General features: G+C 52.2%; 1 protein-coding gene across 1 annotated transcript in view; it reads right to left on the reverse strand.

Annotated features, from left to right (window-relative positions):
- Window positions 1-22,962, reverse strand: part of grk3 (G protein-coupled receptor kinase 3) — a 67,621-nt gene that overhangs the window by 42,129 nt on the left and 2,530 nt on the right. The window contains exon 2 of the mRNA XM_072371505.1: window positions 12,454-12,530. Within this exon, the coding sequence (XP_072227606.1) occupies window positions 12,454-12,530 (77 nt within the window). The remainder of the gene's footprint in view (window positions 1-12,453; window positions 12,531-22,962) is intronic.

Below are 22,962 nucleotides of genomic sequence, written 5' to 3' on the forward strand. Positions count from 1 at the left end.
GCAGCAGCAGCTGCATGTTGGGGCAGCAGCAGCTGCATGTTGGGGCAGCAGCAGCTGCATGTTGGGGCAGAATCAGCTGCATGTTGGGGCAGAATCAGCTGCATGTTGGGGCAGAATCAGCTGCATGTTGGGGCAGAATCAGCTGCATGTTGGGGCAGAAGCAGCTGCATGTTGGGGCAGCAGCAGCTGCATGTTGGGGCAGCAGCAGCTGCATGTTGGGGCAGAATCAGCTGCATGTTGGGGCAGAATCAGCTGCATGTTGGGGCAGAATCAGCTGCATGTTGGGGCAGAATCAGCTGCATGTTGGGGCAGAAGCAGCTGCATGTTGGGGCAGAATCAGCTGCATGTTGGGGCAGCATCAGCTGCATGTTGGGGCAGCAGCAGCTGCATGTTGGGGCAGAAGCAGCTGCATGTTGGGGCAGAATCAGCTGCATGTTGGGGCAGAATCAGCTGCATGTTGGGGCAGAAGCAGCTGCATGTTGGGGCAGAATCAGCTGCATGTTGGGGCAGAAGCAGCTGCATGTTGGGGCAGCAGCAGCTGCATGTTGGGGCAGCAGCAGCTGCATGTTGGGGCAGAATCAGCTGCATGTTGGGGCAGAATCAGCTGCATGTTGGGGCAGAAGCAGCTGCATGTTGGGGCAGAAGCAGCTGCATGTTGGGGCAGAAGCAGCTGCATGTTGGAGCAGAATCAGCTGCATGTTGGGGCAGAAGCAGCTGCATGTTGGGGCAGAATCAGCTGCATGTTGGGGCAGAATCAGCTGCATGTTGGGGCAGAATCAGCTGCATGTTGGGGCAGAATCAGCTGCATGTTGGGGCAGAATCAGCTGCATGTTGGGGCAGAATCAGCTGCATGTTGGGGCAGAAGCAGCTGCATGTTGGGGCAGAAGCAGCTGCATGTTGGGGCAGAAGCAGCTGCATGTTGGGGCAGAAGCAGCTGCATGTTGGGGCAGAATCAGCTGCATGTTGGGGCAGAATCAGCTGCATGTTGGGGCAGAAGCAGCTGCATGTTGGGGCAGAAGCAGCTGCATGTTGGGGCAGAAGCAGCTGCATGTTGGGGCAGAATCAGCTGCATGTTGGGGCAGAATCAGCTGCATGTTGGGGCAGAAGCAGCTGCATGTTGGGGCAGAAGCAGCTGCATGTTGGGGCAGAAGCAGCTGCATGTTGGGGCAGAAGCAGCTGCATGTTGGGGCAGAAGCAGCTGCATGTTGGGGCAGAAGCAGCTGCATGTTGGGGCAGAAGCAGCTGCATGTTGGGGCAGAAGCAGCTGCATGTTGGGGCAGAAGCAGCTGCATGTTGGGGCAGAATCAGCTGCATGTTGGGGCAGAAGCAGCTGCATGTTGGGGCAGAATCAGCTGCATGTTGGGGCAGAAGCAGCTGCATGTTGGGGCAGAAGCAGCTGCATGTTGGGGCAGAATCAGCTGCATGTTGGGGCAGAATCAGCTGCATGTTGGGGCAGAAGCAGCTGCATGTTGGGGCAGAAGCAGCTGCATGTTGGGGCAGAAGCAGCTGCATGTTGGGGCAGAATCAGCTGCATGTTGGGGCAGAATCAGCTGCATGTTGGGGCAGAAGCAGCTGCATGTTGGGGCAGAATCAGCTGCATGTTGGGGCAGAATCAGCTGCATGTTGGGGCAGAATCAGCTGCATGTTGGGGCAGAATCAGCTGCATGTTGGGGCAGAAGCAGCTGCATGTTGGGGCAGAATCAGCTGCATGTTGGGGCAGAATCAGCTGCATGTTGGGGCAGAAGCAGCTGCATGTTGGGGCAGAATCAGCTGCATGTTGGGGCAGAATCAGCTGCATGTTGGGGCAGAATCAGCTGCATGTTGGGGCAGAATCAGCTGCATGTTGGGGCAGAATCAGCTGCATGTTGGGGCAGAATCAGCTGCATGTTGGGGCAGAATCAGCTGCATGTTGGGGCAGAATCAGCTGCATGTTGGGGCAGAATCAGCTGCATGTTGGGGCAGAAGCAGCTGCATGTTGGGGCAGAATCAGCTGCATGTTGGGGCAGAAGCAGCTGCATGTTGGGGCAGAATCAGCTGCATGTTGGGGCAGAATCAGCTGCACGTTGGGGCAGAATCAGCTGCATGTTGGGGCAGAATCAGCTGCATGTTGGGGCAGCAGCAGCTGCATGTTGGGGCAGAATCAGCTGCATGTTGGGGCAGAAGCAGCTGCATGTTGGGGCAGAATCAGCTGCATGTTGGGGCAGAATCAGCTGCATGTTGGGGCAGAATCAGCTGCATGTTGGGGCAGAAGCAGCTGCATGTTGGGGCAGAATCAGCTGCATGTTGGGGCAGCAGCAGCTGCATGTTGGGGCAGAATCAGCTGCATGTTGGGGCAGAATCAGCTGCATGTTGGGGCAGCAGCAGCTGCATGTTGGGGCAGAAGCAGCTGCATGTTGGGGCGGAATCAGCTGCATGTTGGGGCAGAATCAGCTGCATGTTGGGGCAGCAGCAGCTGCATGTTGGGGCAGCAGCAGCTGCATGTTGGGGCAGCAGCAGCTGCATGTTGGGGCAGAATCAGCTGCATGTTGGGGCAGAATCAGCTGCATGTTGGGGCAGAATCAGCTGCATGTTGGGGCAGAATCAGCTGCATGTTGGGGCAGAAGCAGCTGCATGTTGGGGCAGCAGCAGCTGCATGTTGGGGCAGCAGCAGCTGCATGTTGGGGCAGAATCAGCTGCATGTTGGGGCAGAATCAGCTGCATGTTGGGGCAGAATCAGCTGCATGTTGGGGCAGAATCAGCTGCATGTTGGGGCAGAAGCAGCTGCATGTTGGGGCAGAATCAGCTGCATGTTGGGGCAGCATCAGCTGCATGTTGGGGCAGCAGCAGCTGCATGTTGGGGCAGAAGCAGCTGCATGTTGGGGCAGAATCAGCTGCATGTTGGGGCAGAATCAGCTGCATGTTGGGGCAGAAGCAGCTGCATGTTGGGGCAGAATCAGCTGCATGTTGGGGCAGAAGCAGCTGCATGTTGGGGCAGCAGCAGCTGCATGTTGGGGCAGCAGCAGCTGCATGTTGGGGCAGAATCAGCTGCATGTTGGGGCAGAATCAGCTGCATGTTGGGGCAGAAGCAGCTGCATGTTGGGGCAGAAGCAGCTGCATGTTGGGGCAGAAGCAGCTGCATGTTGGAGCAGAATCAGCTGCATGTTGGGGCAGAAGCAGCTGCATGTTGGGGCAGAATCAGCTGCATGTTGGGGCAGAATCAGCTGCATGTTGGGGCAGAATCAGCTGCATGTTGGGGCAGAATCAGCTGCATGTTGGGGCAGAATCAGCTGCATGTTGGGGCAGAATCAGCTGCATGTTGGGGCAGAAGCAGCTGCATGTTGGGGCAGAAGCAGCTGCATGTTGGGGCGGAATCAGCTGCATGTTGGGGCGGAATCAGCTGAATGTTGGGGCAGCATCAGCTGCATGTTGGGGCAGAATCAGCTGCATGTTGGGGCAGAATCAGCTGCATGTTGGGGCAGAAGCAGCTGCATGTTGGGGCAGAATCAGCTGCATGTTGGGGCAGAATCAGCTGCATGTTGGGGCAGAATCAGCTGCATGTTGGGGCAGAAGCAGCTGCATGTTGGGGCAGAAGCAGCTGCATGTTGGGGCAGAAGCAGCTGCATGTTGGGGCAGCAGCAGCTGCATGTTGGGGCAGCAGCAGCTGCATGTTGGGGCAGCAGCAGCTGCATGTTGGGGCAGCAGCAGCTGCATGTTGGGGCAGAATCAGCTGCATGTTGGGGCAGAATCAGCTGCATGTTGGGGCAGAAGCAGCTGCATGTTGGGGCAGCATCAGCTGCATGTTGGGGCAGCATCAGCTGCATGTTGGGGCAGAATCAGCTGCATGTTGGGGCAGCATCAGCTGCATGTTGGGGCAGAAGCAGCTGCATGTTGGGGCAGAAGCAGCTGCATGTTGGGGCAGAAGCAGCTGCATGTTGGGGCAGAATCAGCTGCATGTTGGGGCAGAAGCAGCTGCATGTTGGGGCAGAATCAGCTGCATGTTGGGGCAGAATCAGCTGCATGTTGGGGCAGAATCAGCTGCATGTTGGGGCAGAATCAGCTGCATGTTGGGGCAGAATCAGCTGCATGTTGGGGCAGCAGCAGCTGCATGTTGGGGCAGCAGCAGCTGCATGTTGGGGCAGAATCAGCTGCATGTTGGGGCAGAAGCAGCTGCATGTTGGGGCAGCATCAGCTGCATGTTGGGGCAGAATCAGCTGCATGTTGGGGCAGAAGCAGCTGCATGTTGGGGCAGAAGCAGCTGCATGTTGGGGCAGCATCAGCTGCATGTTGGGGCAGAATCAGCTGCATGTTGGGGCAGAATCAGCTGCATGTTGGGGCAGAATCAGCTGCATGTTGGGGCAGAATCAGCTGCATGTTGGGGCAGAATCAGCTGCATGTTGGGGCAGAATCAGCTGCATGTTGGGGCAGAAGCAGCTGCATGTTGGGGCAGAAGCAGCTGCATGTTGGGGCAGAAGCAGCTGCATGTTGGGGCAGAATCAGCTGCATGTTGGGGCAGAAGCAGCTGCATGTTGGGGCAGAATCAGCTGCATGTTGGGGCAGAATCAGCTGCATGTTGGGGCAGAAGCAGCTGCATGTTGGGGCAGAATCAGCTGCATGTTGGGGCAGAATCAGCTGCATGTTGGGGCAGAAGCAGCTGCATGTTGGGGCAGAATCAGCTGCATGTTGGGGCAGAAGCAGCTGCATGTTGGGGCAGCATCAGCTGCATGTTGGGGCAGAAGCAGCTGCATGTTGGGGCAGAAGCAGCTGCATGTTGGGGCAGAATCAGCTGCATGTTGGGGCAGCATCAGCTGCATGTTGGGGCAGAAGCAGCTGCATGTTGGGGCAGAAGCAGCTGCATGTTGGGGCAGCATCATTCAGCGACTGAAGCCCAGACCGAGCGCCCACAGACCCCCAGCCGACACCTTCCTCTGAGGTTACAGGAATGAAAAGGCAGCCTCGGTGTGTTTTGGAGGCAGAGCAGCCGGAAACAGAGCCTCTTTCATTCAAAACGTGTGGTTTCAGTGGAACAGGATGGGAACCTGGGGCCAGCTTTTAATGAGCCCTGCTTCTCTGATGGGAGACTTTACGCTCGTTCTGGGTGACTGATGCTCACTGAAGTGACCCCGACCCGGGACTCGGCTGTTTTTGGGTCATCTTATTAAAGCAAACGCCCCTCAGCTCCAGCTGAGAGGGAAATAAACGCGTTTGCTGCCCTTTTGTGTGTCTGCTCGCCTCCAAGCTGGAGCAGAAACCAGCCTGAACATTAGAGTCCCTTCAGCTTTAAAGGGTACCGGCCGACTCTGCCGTTAAAGGTAAATGTCGGCCGTTTATGTTCTTGTTGACTGGACATCGTGTCGCGCTGCTCGCTCAGCGGCTCCGACAGGCTGCCATCAGATCCTGCGATAACAACTGTCGTGTGAATGATGACGGATGGAAAGTGTGGCGTTTGGCGCCGGCGCCACGCTCCATCGAACAGAGCGCTGCCTTCTGGGACTCTCATTGTTCTCCTTTAAACCTCGCCGCCACCTCTCCGATCTTCATCATCCCCTTTATTCCTCCTTTAATCAATTTCGCTTCTCCCCCCTGACAAGCAAAATGCGGCAGTTCTGCCGCGGTTGCCGGGGCAACCGGAACAGTTGCTAGGCAACGCTCAACTCTCCATCATCCATTCCAGGAGTCTGACAGATGGAGAGGGAGAACACCGAGGCAGGAGTGAGAGAAAAGGAGAAGAAGGAGCGAGTGAAGAATGGAAAGATGATGCAATCAATGAAGAACTCGGTTTTATTTCTGCGTTAATATCAGAAATAATCCTGCTGCTGTCTGACAGCGACATACAACAGATTATTATTCTACAGCACATTTCAGTTCGACCGCCTCCGAGGAGCCTTCAGACAGCTCATTTCAGTTATTCTCTCTGTCTGAGCCTGGATTTCACAGCCAGTTAAAGGAGGCATGTTGGCTCTTTGGTGCTCAAAAGTCAGCTGACACGGAAGCTCACGTCTCTGCAGATCTGAGACGCCACAAGGCCGCCGACACGCCTCCAACTGGGCCGATGAAGGCCTGACACGCCTCCAACTGGGCCGATGAAGGCCTGACACGCCTCCAACTGGGCCGATGAAGGCCTGACACGCCTCCAACTGGGCCGATGAAGGCCTGACACGCCTCCAACTGGGCCGATGAACGGCTGAAACGCCTCCAACTGGGCCGATGAAGGCCTGGAACTGGGCCGATGAAGGCCTGGAACTGGGCCGATGAAGGCCTGACACGCCTCCAACTGGGCCGATGAAGGCCTGGAACTGGGCCGATGAACGCCTGACACGCCTCCAACTGGGCCGATGAGGGCCTGACACGCCTCCAACTGGGCCGATGAGGGCCTGACACGCCTGGAACTGGGCCGATGAAGGCCTGGAACTGGGCCGATGAAGGCCTGGAACTGGGCCGATGAAGGCCTGGAACTGGGCCGATGAAGGCCTGGAACTGGGCCGATGAAGGCTCCGAGACGAGGGAAGCGGTGAAAGCAAAAGGAGCTGGAAGGTTGCGCTGCTCGGGCTCAGCAGAGCCACAGCATCAGAGGTGGATAACAGCTGTGAAGCTGGAACACAGCTCACTGATGAAGCTCTGCCAGGAATCGATTCTGCACAAAACCAAATTTATGAACCCATGAGCACATTGAAGATGAAGCAGTGGTCAGTGCGGCTGCTATATTTAGCCAGGCAGACTGTCCCTTACGTAATGATCATCCTGCCTGGGCCTGAGTTTGTGGTTTCACTTTAGCCCCGATTCACTTTAGGATGGCAGCGGGTGGTCTCCTCCCGGCCCTCTCCTCTCCTCCCGGCCCTCTCCTCCCGGCCCTCTCCTCTCCTCCCGGCCCTCTCCTCCCTCCCGGCCCTCTCCTCTCCTCCCGGCCCTCTCCTCCCGGCCCTCTCCTCCCGGCCCTCTCCTCCTCTGGCTCCAGAGGGGTTGGACTCAGCTAACCTCTGGCTCCAGAAGGTTCGGACTCAGCTAACCTCTGGCTCCAGAGGGGTTGGACTCAGCTAACCTCTGGCTCCAGAGGGGTTGGACTCAGCTAACCTCTGGCTCCAGAGGGGTTGGACTCAGCTAACCTCTGGCTCCAGAGGGGTTGGACTCAGCTAACCTCTGGCTCCAGAGGGGTTGGACTCAGCTAACCTCTGGCTCCAGAAGGTTTGGACTCAGAGGGGTTGGACTCAGCTAACCTCTGGCTCCAGAGGGTTTGGACTCAGCTAACCTCTGGCTCCAGAAGGTTCGGACTCAGCTAACCTCTGGCTCCAGAAGGTTCGGACTCAGCTAACCTCTGGCTCCAGAAGGTTCGGACTCAGCTAACCTCTGGCTCCAGAAGGTTCGGACTCAGCTAACCTCTGGCTCCAGAGGGGTTGGACTCAGCTAACCTCTGGCTCCAGAAGGTTCGGACTCAGCTAACCTCTGGCTCCAGAGGGGTTGGACTCAGCTAACCTCTGGCTCCAGAGGGGTTGGACTCAGCTAACCTCTGGCTCCAGAGGGGTTGGACTCAGCTAACCTCTGGCTCCAGAGGGGTTGGACTCAGCTAACCTCTGGCTCCAGAGGGGTTGGACTCAGCTAACCTCTGGCTCCAGAGGGGTTGGACTCAGCTAACCTCTGGCTCCAGAGGGGTTGGACTCAGCTAACCTCTGGCTCCAGAGGGGTTGGACTCAGCTAACCTCTGGCTCCAGAAGGTTTGGACTCAGAGGGGTTGGACTCAGCTAACCTCTGGCTCCAGAGGGTTTGGACTCAGCTAACCTCTGGCTCCAGAAGGTTTGGACTCAGCTAACCTCTGGCTCCAGAAGGTTTGGACTCAGCTAACCTCTGGCTCCAGAAGGCTTGGACTCAGCTAACCTCTGGCTCTAGAGGGGTTGGACTCAGCTAACCTCTGGCTCCAGAGGGGTTGGACTCAGCTAACCTCTGGCTCCAGAGGGGTTGGACTCAGCTAACCTCTGGCTCCAGAGGGGTTGGACTCAGCTAACCTCTGGCTCCAGAGGGGTTGGACTCAGCTAACCTCTGGCTCCAGAAGGTTTGGACTCAGAGGGGTTGGACTCAGCTAACCTCTGGCTCCAGAGGGTTTGGACTCAGCTAACCTCTGGCTCCAGAAGGCTTGGACTCAGCTAACCTCTGGCTCTAGAAGGTTTGGACTCAGCTAACCTCTGGCTCCAGAGGGTTTGGACTCAGCTAACCTCTGGCTCCAGAGGGTTTGGACTCAGCTAACCTCTGGCTCCAGAAGGTTTGGACTCAGAGGGGTTGGACTCAGCTAACCTCTGGCTCCAGAAGGCTTGGACTCAGCTAACCTCTGGCTCTAGAAGGTTTGGACTCAGCTAACCTCTGGCTCCAGAGGGTTTGGACTCAGCTAACCTCTGGCTCCAGAGGGTTTGGACTCAGCTAACCTCTGGCTCCAGAGGGTTTGGACTCAGCTAACCTCTGGCTCCAGAGGGTTCGGACTCAGCTAACCTCTGGCTCCAGAGGGTTTGGACTCAGCTAACCTCTGGCTCCAGAAGGTTCGGACTCAGCTAACCTCTGGCTCCAGAGGGTTTGGGAGCATCACCCACATTCCCCAAAAGATGAGAGCCATAAACAAGCTAATATCACAGCTATGGATGCTGGGAGCACTGAAAGGAGAGCTCACAGCTGAAGGAACGCACGGCTGCATGATGAATGACGTGCACACAAAAAGAAACCTGCCACTGGATGTTTGCTTTGGAAGCTGCTAACTTCCTCTGGTGTGAACTTTTAACTCAAAAAACACAATGAGCACGGGGGAAAACCCAAAAGCACGATGTGACCTTTTAAAAACAGTTTGAGTCCTTTGATGCACAAACGTGCTCCGACTGAGTCGAGGACAAACGTTCCAGCAGCGCCGCCGTCTTCCTCCTGACCGCGGTTGCCATGGCAGTCTGCGAGAATCTTCCAGCTCAAGGACGAGTCCTGATACAAGTGATAGAAATCAAACTCACAGTTCAGCCACAGATGTCCATTAAAAGCAGCTCCCAGCCGCTGATGAAGCCGAGCCTCGGCAGCACGAGTCAAACCGCCGTGTGCCAGGATAAGGCTGAACGTGGCCCAACAGGCGGCGTTCCCGAGGAGTTGGAGGGCGTGTCGGTCAGTGAAATGTTAGGATTTAGTGAGTCGGGGTGTATGCTTTTTGTCCTGCAGTATCCCGCTGTGGAGATGCCAGGCATGCAAACACGCCGTGTGTCTGAGGGGGCGTCTCTATGGTTACAGGAAGTCTCTGATGATTTGTGACACTTCAGAGGCTGAAGTGAAAGTCTGCAGCGGAGCCACGTGCACACCGCCACCACGTGCACACCGCCGCACTCAGGCCCCGTTTGAATGCGTATGAACAGCTATCTTTCATCACAGACTCCAGCAAAGCCGCACATTTGCCATTCAAATGTCTGCAGCCGAAGGCTCCAAATAGCTGCCAAAGCTTGGGCTCTGACTGAGCCGTTAATGACGGAGCAGCGAGGTGGAGGCTCCGCTGCATCTCCCCGACTCAACCAGACTGAACCAGACCGAGGCTCACATGACTCGTGGTTTTCCTGTCACTCATCACAGGCAGAGAAATGAGATGCAAAGCGTGCGACTCGAGGCAGGTGCGCTGACCCGTGGTGCACCTGAAGCTTTGAAGAGATCAACAGGAAGACGGTCCGACGGCGCCGAAAAACAGCCGAGAACAAACCTTCAGAGGCTTCTTACCTTCTGACATGTGATGGGACTCCAAGCTTTACACGGACAACCAAAAGGTTTCACCTCAGACCCAACGGCACCATCAGCAGCACCAGAACCTGGTTCAAGCTGGTCCAAAAGAGGAAAACTCAACCCTTTTTAAAATGTGTGCAGACAGTCGAGTCAGATTTATTGCAGCAGCCACTTCCTGTGACTCAATCTAAAGAAAAATCTGTCAATGCTTATTACGTCTGAACCAGAACTACGCGGGTCACTTAGATTTGGATCTCTTTGATGTCAAAGGCTGAGCCACAACATTAAAACCACCTGCCGAATTCATGCAGGTATCTCTGTCCTGTTGAAGCTCAAAACCAGAACTTCTGTAAGTGTCCGGGACCCCTGGGGCGCCACAGGACCTCCAGGGCGCCACGGGACCCCAGGGGCGCCCGGGACCTATTGCCAATTGTTCTCAAAGGGTCCTGAAAGGCGTTTACCAAGCATCTGCACACAGGGAAGTAGGAGCAGGCAGAAGTGAACAAAACAGAGAAATAAAGAGAGCAGCGATTCAGAGGAGAGCTGAAGACAAAGAGGAGGCAGCAACAATTAACGCTGTCTATTCACACGGGGGAGGCTGAGACCAGAGAAGAGTAAGTAAAGCGAGCAGAAGCCTGCAGGGCGGCATGCTCCCCTGGTACGCCACAGCGCTGTCAGCTCAGAATGGGAACACTCGGAGGAGCTGCCTCCACCCGCAGAGGTGGAGGAAGCAGGAAACATGAGGCTGTGCACTGAGCCGCTGCAGCAAACACTCGACTTAGAGCTGCCTCTCACCAAGCCGGCGGGCTCGGTCTAACTCCTGGACAAAGACACACTGAGCATGTGCTGAGGCTGACGTGCACAGAGAGAGCAGCGAAAAGTGGTACAAAGTAGAGTCAAACAAGCAGAGAATACTTAGATTATCGGTCAGATGATGTCATCACTCTGATCTGATCACTGAGCCGTTTCTCTCATGGATAAAGAAAAGATAAAGTTTTACAAATAATGAACAAATCTGCTGAGACAGAAGTTAAAAACAGAGAAACTCGTAGCAGGAAGCGTTCTATTCGGGATCTTAATCCCTGTGAATGATTCAAAATGCCCGATGCTTCTGTAACAAACACAACTAATCAGCTTTAAGCAGCCGGTTCACTCTGCGCAGCCTTCATGCTAACGGCGGCAGCTGCAGCTCAGCCGGTTCACTCTGAGCAGCCTTCATGCTAACGGCGGCAGCTGCAGCTCAACCGGTTCACTCTGCGCAGCCTTCATGCTAACAGCGGCAGCTCAGCCGGTTCACTCTGAGCAGCCTTCATGCTAACGGCGGCAGCTGCAGCTCAGCCGGTTCACTCTGCGCAGCCTTCATGCTAACGGCGGCAGCTGCAGCTCAGCCGGTTCACTCTGAGCAGCCTTCATGCTAACGGCGGCAGCTGCAGCTCAACCGGTTCACTCTGCGCAGCCTTCATGCTAACGGCGGCAGCTGCAGCTCAGCCGGTTCACTCTGAGCAGCCTTCATGCTAACGGCTGCAGCTGCAGCTCAGCCGGTTCACTCTGCGCAGCCTTCATGCTAACGGCGGCTGCTGCAGCGCAGCCGGTTCACTCTGCGCAGCCTTCATGCTAACGGCTGCAGCTGCAGCTCAGCCGGTTCACTCTGCGCAGCCTTCATGCTAACGGCGGCTGCTGCAGCGCAGCCGGTTCACTCTCGCTTGAGACGGGAACTTTGCACTAATTGTTAAGCTTTGCTCAGTTAGCTTAACAGTGAGACAAATAACCACTGATACTGATACTGGGTCATCAGGTTCCATAGGTGATGGAAAACAATTCTCCTGTGGAAACAATTAGGGCTGAGCGATTTTATTGATACCGCGATATATATATCGATAATTTGTTTCCCGATAAAGTATCGCTTTTTCAGCCACGAGCATCGATTTTTTTCTGCCGCTGTTGTCCTTCCGGTTCAAAGGTCGGACCACCGTCCAATCAGCAACGATTCCTGTCAAATCACTCTGTCCCTTTAGAATCTTTCAGAAAATAATGAGCATTAAAACGTATAAAATCGTATGGAATCGTTGGCTGAATGCCGTGCATCATATCGTACGATTAGTGTATCGCAGCCCTCCTCGTCCTCCTCACACCACCGACTGCTTTCCGTCTGACAGCTGATGTTTTTATTGATCTTTTTGAACCTGTTAAAGCTTAGAATTAAAAGATTGTGATCCATCTAGAATCTCCTCAGCATTAAAACACTGTGTTGCTGCTGTTAAACTGGCCTCATTTGCATCTTACACTCGTGCATTTATGTTCCCACACTTAAAGGCCATTCTGCCGCTGCTGACCGGCAGCTTAACTTTAACTTCACTGAATTGTGATTCTTTGTCCTCTGGCTGGGAGCAAACAGAACTTTTGACATTCTTTGATTGTGATGGGAAGCCCAGCCAAAGCAAAACTAGATTTAATGACCTGGAGGAGGAAGAAAAGCTTGATTTTATCCACCTGTAAAGGCAACAGCTCAGCAGAAAACAGAGAGATCACATGACTTCTGAGAAATGGAACCTACATTAAAGCAACATCAGCAGTGGATAAAAACAGACTGAAATGTGGCTGAAGCCCAGAAAGCTTCTTCTTCTATGGTATTTTTGTTACAAAGACCCTCAGCAGCTCTGAGGAGTCAGTTCTCCTGTGAACTCTTCTCTAAAAGCATCTAAAATGTTGCCTCCGCTTCCTCTGAGCGAGTGGAAGAAAAACGCTGACACTCACCAATTTTCTGGTTGAATATTTTGTCAAACGTCAGCTCATCTCTCTCCTCCAGGTACTTCTGCATCACACTGCGAATGCTGCAACAGAGGGGAGAAGAAGAAGAGGATTAGCATGCATCATCACAGCCGGGCCGTCCTCCTCCAGCTTCCACCCGAGATCCTGCCCCAGCTTTGGGACTCTCCCTGCCACCTGTCCCCCGTGGAGAGGCTGCCTGGAGGGATACACGCCACCCTGGGAACAGGTGTTAATGAGAGCCAGAGCAGGGAGAATGAATCAATTAGCTGCCACCCCCCCGGAGGCCTATCAACACGCCATCAGTAGCTTTCACCTCTGCGGGTTTTCTTTCTTTCACAGCTCAGCTTCGGACAACATTTCCCCTCCACCGAAGAGCCCAAAGAAGAAAAAGACCAAGGTTCTGGGCACCAATCAGGAGGCTTTATATTAGAGTACAATAACAGGAGCTTTGGTCCTGGAGCAGACGACCCGAGGAGCTGAAGCTGTTTCAGACAGAACCATCTGTGGTGTTCTGACCTTAAACTCAGCTGAAATGTCCTGGCTGTGCATGGAGCTCAGATCAATGAGCAGCGATGTCCTGCCTGCTGCAAACACACAGTTATCAGTGGAAAGAAATATTCAGGAGGTGGTTCTGCTGCCACCTCCGACCCGACACCAGCCCACATCCCAGGACTCCTGTCCCCAAGTAAACCGGCGAGTAACGACCCTCGGGATGGTTCTGTCTGAGCCAGGCAGAGCAAAGCAGCAGAGACAGATTGGACCCGACAGCAGAGCTGATCCAATCCAGCTGGGGCTGAGGCTGCTCCGCCTGACTCTCACGGGGAGCCAGAGTCCAACTTCGACAGGAAGCCGGCGCTGGGTCCAGTGCAGTGAAATGCATCACTTCAGAAACAAGAACCAGGGAAGTAGGCACTGGATCACTGGCAGCTGATTATCTGCATGATACCTCAACGCTCTGCACCACAGCCGGGTCCAGAGGGTCGGCGCCGGCGCTCAGAAGGTCGCGGGTCGCGGCCCAGATGCATTACAAAGACGTAGTCATGGCAGAACACTGCCAGCAAAAAGGGGAATTTTATGTGCCTTTCAGACAAAGAAAACCTCATTTTCCCTCCAACACCACCTTAAGAACACAGGCGGGCCTCAATGGGACGTTTGATAGTTCTCCACCAGAGCAAACCTCGGTTGTAACCCGCTCTACGCTTTAACTGTAGCTTACGGGAGCAGACGACCGCAGCGGAGAGGAAAACAAGGAGGCTCCTGCTGCGACGCTGCAGTTTGAGTGGCACAGAGGCTGCCGGCGCTCAGCCAGAAATAAGGCATCTACGGGGGCCTGCGATGAGTGACGAGGGGTGGGCTGGGACCAGAAGAGCAGAGCCGGGATTTATTCACTGCGTTAAGAGCCGCCCCCGCTCTCTGAGAGCCACCGTGAAGGTGATGCTTCAGGACAGGAAGTGCAGAGTGGCGTGACAGCGGCCGCACCCGCCGTCTGACACCCGAGGTCAACACAGACGCCCCAACGGGAGGTGAGAAGAGACGCCGCCACAGCGTGGAAACTGGGGAAAAGAGCGTGGAAAATGGGGAAAAGAGCGTGGAAACTGGGAAAAGAGCGTGGAAAATGGGGAAAAGAGCGTTAAAGTAGCAAAGAGTGCGTCTCACCACTGAAATATCAGAGATTCCTTCATAAAAACGGATCAATAATTTTATCTAAAGCTCAATCAGAGGCTTTTTTTTTGGGGATTTTTCCAACGTTGAGAGCAGCAGCCTTTAAGTTGTTGTTAATAATAATAATAATAATAATAATAATAATAATAATACTAATACTAACAATAATAATAATAATAATAATAATAATGGCAGCCAGGCTGAATGTTTCCCACCCGGAGGGCTTAAAGAACAGCTTTAAATTCTCCTTCAGCCTCTTTGGCCGTTTACATGCTCAGTTTAACCAACTGTAGGATGAAATATGAATAATATAATATATCAGAGGATATCGGTGGGGGGGTCAGGTTCAAACGCTCAACTTAAGGCGGGGAAACCTTTCTCACAGGCGTGTGTGTGAGGGTCGTTTTGGGCTTTTTGGATCCATTTTTAGTTGTAAATAAAACATTTCTGTTCATTTAAAAGCTCCACATCAGGTTCTGTGTTACAATAATCAGGATTTCTACAGTTTCCTCAGATTTCAGGGAAAATGGACAGAAATACAGAGACGGTCCAGATGTTCGCTGCTCAGCTGCAGATGTGGAGCCTTTGAACATGAACTCTGCAGCTTTGACCCTGAAGGAGCAGAACTGACAGATGTTCTGCTGTTGTTGGAGGACGGATCCGGAGGAGGGAGGCGGCACCGAGGCAGGGGGCAGCGGCAGGTTTGGACCGGAACCACAGCGCTGCTTCTGCTGGGTTTGGACCGGAACCACAGCTCTGCTGCTGCTGGGATTGGACCGGAACCGCAGCGCTGCTGCTGCTGGGATTGGACCGTAACCGCAGCGCTGCTTCTGCTGGGTTTGGACCGGAACCACAGCGCTGCTGCTGCTGGGTTTGGACCGGAACCACAGCGCTGCTGCTGCTGGGATTCAAATATCAGGCCCTGAAACCTGGTGATGATGAAAACCACCCCCCCCCCCCCACTTTAAGGCTGTTGCCCTGCGTGTTTGTTACAGTGCTTTGTGCACGAGAACGTGCACGTCCTCGTGCACGAGAACGTGCACATGTTGGCAGAGGCTGTTAAAGACATCTGTGGCAGCGGTCCAAAGATCTTCCAGGAAACAAAGACATGATGAAGCCTTGTTTTATGGTAAAAACTCGTGCTCACGTGCGCTTTATGGCAGCTTTCTGCTGCCGTGTCACCTGCTGCAGCATTAAACACGTAGACCTCGGCGGTGACCTCAGCGGTGACCTCAGCGGTGACCTCAGCGGTGACCTCTGCGGTGACCTCTGCGGTGACCGAGCAGCACCCTGACGGTGGCAGACCCCCCCCTCGCCCTGCTACCTGTTAGCATGCACACCTGAACAGTTGGATCCATTTCACGCTGACGTACAGCAGCACCGATGCTATCTCCAGGTGTGACAGGCTCTTAGACCCGTCTGACGTGAGGAGCTGCAGCAGTAGAGCTTTTTATTCTTGGCATTCTTTACGCAGAGTAAATATTTAACAGGACTGTGGAACTCTGCTGATGCAACACCACACTTCAGGCCCGCCTCCTGCCTAATTCAGACTCTTTCATAGCTTTATCACAGATTTACAACATCTACGACCAACTGTAGGAGCCCCGGGCCAGAGCCAGAACTCACTGTGCCCCCCCCTCCAGCCTGGGAGCGCCCCGGGGTCCCCAGGAGGAGCTGGAGTCTGGGTTTCCCTCCTGAACCTGTTGGCTACGCCACCCGACCTCAGGTAGGGGAACCGACACCGAAAGCACGACCCAAGCAGCGCTAAACAACAGTTAAAGCTTCTAATGACCGTTTCCTAGCATTAAAAACCATTTTAATCCCGTTTCCTGGCTCGTGGTTGGAGTCTGACCGCATCCAGTGGGTGTGATCAGAGCCAGAGACCGAAACCAAATGAATAACCAATGGAGCCATTTTCAGGCCAGCAGTCATTTCATATTAATTCACTGAGGGGCGGAAATGATTTTCAATTAGTTTTAGTGTCAGTTTGTAATTGTTCAAGCTCTGAATGTGCCAGAAGCTGAGGCTCTACAGGAAAACAATGCCGTCTTACTCCCAGAGTGATTCCAGCCCCGTGCCAATCACACACCAGCAGCACCATTGGAAATAATCCTAATTTACTGAAAAATTAGACACTGCACGGGAATGTCTGACCAGTCCAGGTCACAATGAGGAGGCAAATATCATTAAAGGCAGCTCAGAGGCTTCCAGCGACATGGTGGTTTCATGAAGCCATTTCCAAATCCTCATCACACCCAAACTAGCAGCAACTCACTCAGAAAAGCAGCAGGAAACAGCCACAAAGGTATGAACAGACGGGTTTGAGCGGTAAGCAGGTGTTAGAGGAGGGCGCCGGGAAGCACAACAAAGGCATGCTGCCTGGGAAAGTGTGTGTTAATGTTCAGAGAGAGCACAACAATACTCTGAGTGCTTTACCAGTGTGTCATGCCTTCATAAGAGCAGAGCATGCTGGGAAAACAGGTCGGGTCTGACACACTGATGTAATGGGTGCGTCCAACAGCACTTTGTTTTGTTGTAAAGAAGCTGAACATTTAAAGGGGAACTCCGGTGTTTTTAAACCTTATTTCTGGCATGAAATACGTTCATCTGCTCACTGAGAACAGGAAGATATTTAGATAACTGGAGATCCATATAACGGAGAGAACGGGGCTTAGAGGATGCAGTCTCTAAATAAGGCATTATCTGTCTTTATTTCACCAATACTTTAAGAAGAATGAATGAATGAACGTGTGCTATAGCTCTGTTAGCTCATAGCTCTGTTAGCTCATAGCTGCTGTTAGCTCATAGCTCTGTTAGCTCATAGCTCTGTTAGCTCATAGCTGCTGTTATGTGGCTACTTGCAGCTATAGTAGAGCTAACGGAGGGATTTCTACACAGGCACTCTACTGGGACCACTTCATCCACACGCCCCCCTGCAGCACAGCTTATTCACTCCGTGCTCTGTGACAGTCGGCTAACTTCACACAGAGTTTGCTGCTGATAGTTTTGTGCAACATGGCAGGATATTTATCAGATTTTGAGTAAGATGGACGTTCTTACTGGAGTGAATGAGCTGTGCTGCAGGGGGGCGTGTGGATGAAGTGGTCCCAGTAGAGTGCCTGTGTAGAAATCCCTCCGTTAGCTCTCCTATAGCTGCAAGTAGCCACATAACAGCAGCTATGAGCTAACAGAGCTATGAGCTAACAGAGCTATGAGCTAACAGCAGCTATGAGCTAACAGCAGCTTTGAGCTAACAGCAGCTATGAGCTAACAGCAGCTATGAGCTAACAGCAGCTATGAGCTAACAGAGCTATGAGCTAACAGAGCTATGAGCTAACAGAGCTATGAGCTAACAGCAGCTATGAGCTAACAGAGCTATAGCACACGTTCATTCATTCATTCTTCTTAAAGTATTGGTGAAATAAAGACAGATAATGCCTTATTTAGAGGCTGCATCCTCTAAGCCCCGTTCACTCCGTTATATGGATCTCCAGTTATCTAAATATCTTCTGAAGGACGCCGACTTTCACCAAACTGTTCTCAGTGAGCAGATGAACGTATTTCATGCCAGAAATAAGGTTTAAAAACACCGGAGTTCCCCTTTAAACGAGCTGAACCTTTATCAGACCAGTTTACTTGGCTTTGGTGGTCATGGGTACATCTTACCCGGGGATTTAATCCAAGATGGTGGCTGCCTCGGTGTGTTGGTGCACGCTGTTCTGTTTTAACTCTGTTTTTTTGGATGGTTCCCGGAGCTCTTTCACCAGAGAAGAGCTCATGAACACCAGAGGATTTATTCATCTGGATTCTTATGCCACAGAAAAATGCCTTCGGTGTGGCAGCTCATGATGTTCCAGCTTCCACTTCACTAAGACTCTACGATCACAACGTTCTGAGGTCCACCTGAACACGCTGAATGACCAGGTTCTGCCGTCTGAAGATGTTCTCCTAACGTCACATCGATCAGAGTCCAGATGTTAACCCCAGCAGCAGCTCTGGGGCAGACTCTGCATCTCGGGGGGCTGTAATCAAAGCTAAAGGTGGTCCAACAGAGTATTAGACTGTGGCCTGGCAGCGTAGTATTAGTTCTACTGGACTGGACGGGTCTGCTTTCTCTGGAAAGTGGCCCAAGATGACTTCTGCTGTATCAATAAGACTGAATTTAATCTTTGTGCAAGGAAGAGGAAACAAAGGTCTGAGCTAAAGCTAAAAACAAAGACTCCGCTGCCTGTAGAGCCGGTCAGATACCGGCGTTACTGACCCATCTTACAGGATTTACACTGAACTCATCTCAAATCACCAGGTTCAGATCAGATCTTAGGTCAGTCAGAGCAGCAGAGGCGATGTGAGAGGAAACTGAGGCGGGAAACCCAGAAAAGGAGCATAAGAACAAGGCCGAGCCCCGACACGACCTGGACAGATGTCTCAGAAACCCCTGCAGTGAAAGAACACATTTCCTGTCTCGTCCTAGTTTAAATCAGGGCGAAGTCTGGTGAAACACCTTCAAGTGTTGGACCTCCTGCCACCGATCAGCGCAGTGAACCCACCGGGACAAAGATGTTCACTGAAAACCCTGCGAGGGACCGAGCTGGTCAAGCACGAGGAAGCAGATAAATTCAAAAGGAAACGGGTTTTATTTACCCACAGAACAGAACATCAGGGCCCTTAAAAGAGGTCAAATGAACAAAACAAAGTAAAGTCATAACTTCAAACCAACTGTTCAAATGACAAGTAACTTAACACAGAAACCAAACTGAGCTCCCAAACAGGAAACAAAGGAGAACTTAAATACTGGCTGATCAGACCAAGTTTGAACACAAAAGGGGGGGAAACACATACTAACAAATAAAGAAACAGAACCTAACAGTTCATTTAATAATCACTCAAACAAAGAATTAGCAAAATAACTAAATTACTTGTAAATCTACAGGAATACATCTTAACATCTAAAGGATGTAAACTACACTGTGCCCCCCCCCCCCCTGATGAAGCTGCCTTGGTACAAGCTCATTGCACTTCCTGTGCATGTAGCTTTGCCTGCAGCTTGTGCTGACTTTTGCCCCCCCCCCCCCCCAGCTCTCATATGGCGCCGACTATTTAGCTGTGCAGCCGTCACAAACCCAAAGTCTGGTTCTGATGGGGACAAACTAAATCCCCACTGATCCATCAGCGTTCACATTCTCAGCCACCAATAAACTAATGTTTAGCCACGACCCTGAAATCTGTGTCGGCCCAAAAAGGCCCGTCCAGATGATCCCATCCGGTCCGAACCGGATGGGATCAGCTGGTTTGCACTTCCTGCCCGGCTGCTGCTTCCCTTTCTATTCTTACTTCTTGCATATTTCAGCTTTCTGATGGTTTGAATGAGAAAAACATGAAACATTTGCTTTATTTTAATTCTTTCCTCGGTCCACGTTGGATTAAACCGGCTTCGTTTCATCTCAACAGAACCGTTCGTTTCATTTCAACAGAACCGTTCGTTTCATTTCAACAGAACCGGCTTCGTTTCATTTCAACAGAACCGTTCGTTTCATTTCAACAGAACCGGCTTCGTTTCATCTCAACAGAACCGTTCGTTTCATTTCAACAGAACCGGCTTCGTTTCATCTCAACAGAACCGTTCGTTTCATTTCAACAGAACCGTTCGTTTCATCTCAACAGAACCGTTCGTTTCATCTCAACAGAACCGTTCGTTTCATCTCAACAGAACCGTTCGCTTCATTTCAACAGAACCGTTCGTTTCATCTCAACAGAACCGTTCGTTTCATCTCAACAGAACCGTTCGCTTCATTTCAACAGAACCGTTCGCTTCATTTCAACAGAACCGTTCGTTTCATCTCAACAGAACCGTTCGTTTCATCTCAACAGAACCGTTCGTTTCATCTCAACAGAACCGTTCGTTTCATTTCAACAGAACCGGCTTCGTTTCATCTCAACAGAACCGTTCGTTTCATCTCAACAGAACCGGCTTCGTTTCATCTCAACAGAACCGTTCGTTTCATCTCAACAGAACCGTTCGTTTCATCTCAACAGAACCGTTCGTTTCATTTCAACAGAACCGTTCGTTTCATTTCAACAGAACCGGCTTCGTTTCATCTCAACAGAACCGTTCGTTTCATCTCAACAGAACCGGCTTCGTTTCATTTCAACAGAACCGGCTTCGTTTAATCTCAACAGAACCGTTCGTTTCATTTCAACAGAACCGTTCGTTTCATCTCAACAGAACCGTTCGTTTCATCTCAACAGAACCGGACACAGCCGGCCGGTTCTCTGAAGCCTCGGGTCCACGCTGTGAAGCATCCCTCTGGTCCTCTCACCCTCCCCCACGCCTCCCATCCTAACTGCCTCCAGTGTTGCTGTCAAAGTCTCACCTCGCTGCCAGAGGACTTTGGCCTCGGCCCGCCGAGAATGTGGCAGCGCCACGCTATGTCCAAAACGCCACGAGTCAGCCATGCACGCCACACAGCTCCCGCTGAAGCGTGCAGCTCTCCACAGCCGTGTTTTAGGGTCCACGCACCGCCTCGCTCCTCGTGTGGTCGTCCTCTCAGATCCTTTACAGTCAGAGCGATTCCTCTGAAGCGCTGAGAGGCGACGCCGCGCCGGAGAAACAATAAAACAGCAACCGTTATAACGGCCACATTATTGGAATAATGACCTGAGTGACATGTTTTCCTTTTAATGTGCGTCTTGCTCTGATGTTCTCAACAGCTGCTGTTAGAAATCCATTAGCTGATGCTTTCATCTGTGCAGCTTCACCACGGTGTGAAAAATAATGGAGCTCATTTCCAGCACCACAAAAGCTTGCTCATTTCTTTTCTGCGTGTGGCCTCCACTTTCCCCTCACACGGCAGCAGGTGATCTCCCTGGTTACCGGCTCTCTGCTGGACAATGGGCTAACGAGCCCACCGAGCCGGTTGGAGTGAACTGAACTACATCAGCTGAAGAAGAACATTTTACACCAATCAGGGGTGAAACTCAGCAACCTCCCTGAGGACCGACGGTCGGGGGAAAGATGGCCTCCGGATCCACTCAGCAAACTGAGTCCTCTGAGCTGCACATTCCCACTTTCCCCTGAGACATGTTGAAGCTTCGAGCCCTCAGACTCGTCACACTTCAGCATTTACGCCGACATCAGTGAACGGGACCTTCTGAAAATCAGAGACGAACCAGAAGCTTCATGTTGCCCCTCAGGTTTGCTTAAAAAGTTTCCATGTTTCTGCTCTTTCATTGGTGGAGTTTACCCGTTAAACTGTAAACTCCACCTCCCATGTTTGTCCAAACCGAAGAAAAGCTAAGTGATTCTTACATTTGTTTCGACCTCCATTCCACTGCAGAACACAACAGATTTCATGTTTTCTCTCATCCAATTCATTTACTTTAATATATATATCCATATTTTTTATTTCAGGCTGCAACACAACCCAAAAAAAGTTGGGCCAAGGAACATTAGGTCTCGTAACAAGCTAAAAAGCTAAATTAGCCATATCATTTCAGCCTCCATGACAGTCTGAGCAGCAAAGATGTTCAGAGGAGCTCCAGTTTGTGTTAAAACCATGTTCCTCAGAGAAAGACTGGAAGGGATCTGCATATTTCTGCCTCTACAGAGCAGAATATCATTAAAGCATTCAGGGAATCTGGAGGAGTTTCAGTGTAAAGGACGAGGGAGCGAGCCTAAGCTGGACACCGTGACCTCTGACCCCTCAGACGCTGCATCAAGAACCGTCCTTCATCAGCAGCTGATAGCAGCACATGGACAAGGGATTACTGTGGAAACCTTTGTCCAGCACCACAATACAGAGTTCCATTCACAAGCTTTACTGTGCAGGAAAGAAGCCTGATGTTAACCTCGTCCACTTCTCTGGGCTCGGAGGCGTCTGGGATGGACCGTCACACGGTGGAAACGTGCGCTGTGGTCAGACCCATCAGTATTCTGGGTCAGACAACATAACAGCTGGAACTCTGCATCACCTGGTTTCCTGAGAGTCAGAACGGCTTTAAGTGTTGGCAGAAGGAGGCGTTACAACGTGGGAAAAGGTTGGTCAAACTTTCCAAATGATGAAGCTGCATGAGGGCGGGTCAGGGTCAGGGTCAGGGTCAGGGTGGGGGGGGCCTAACCCTGACCCTGACCCTGCAACTGCAAATGTGTTCGGTTTGATTTCAGCGTCATGACTTTGCTGCTGAAAGCTTCAACTCTCATTTTATTATTTTGGTTTCCTTCATTTTAATACCAAACTGACATGAACCGAAACCAAGAGCCGTCTGGGGGGGTGGGGTGGGGGGGCACATTTATGAGCTCACAAAGCATCAGCAACTGTTGGCAATGAATTAAAGTGCATTAAACGTCAAATATGGATCAGTAATAAAACAATAAAAAGGCACTTGAAGCGATATCAGGAAATACTGACAGATGAGGAAATAATGAGCTGCCCTCAGCTGCTGAGCTGCTGGACCTCATTAAAACCCAGAGAAGCCTCCGTTTGAGGAGATAAACAAGGTCCAGGCACAGCAATGACTTTAAAACCCAGTCAGATTTTATCTGGGCAGCATATTCAATTAGTTCCAACACGATAACCTTCAATGGGCTCATTTCTGTTGGAAAAACTGTGTGATGAGCCGTCAGATCGGACAGATCTGACCTGAGCCAGCAGCAGTTTCTGCTGAGGACCACGGCTGCTGTTCACTCCTTACTGGCGCCGTCAGACATCATGAGAAGCAACCGTCTAAACAACCAAACTGCGACCACATCCTGTTCAATGGAGCTGCACGACACGTCTAAACCGGGCCTGAACAGAGGCAGCCTGGAGCCTCAGCAGCAGGGACAAAAGCTGTGCA

This window comes from Leuresthes tenuis, unplaced genomic scaffold (assembly GCF_036924035.1).
Source record: "Leuresthes tenuis unplaced genomic scaffold, fLeuTen1.0.hap1 SCAF_19, whole genome shotgun sequence".
Taxonomy (NCBI): Eukaryota; Metazoa; Chordata; class Actinopteri; order Atheriniformes; family Atherinopsidae; genus Leuresthes; species Leuresthes tenuis.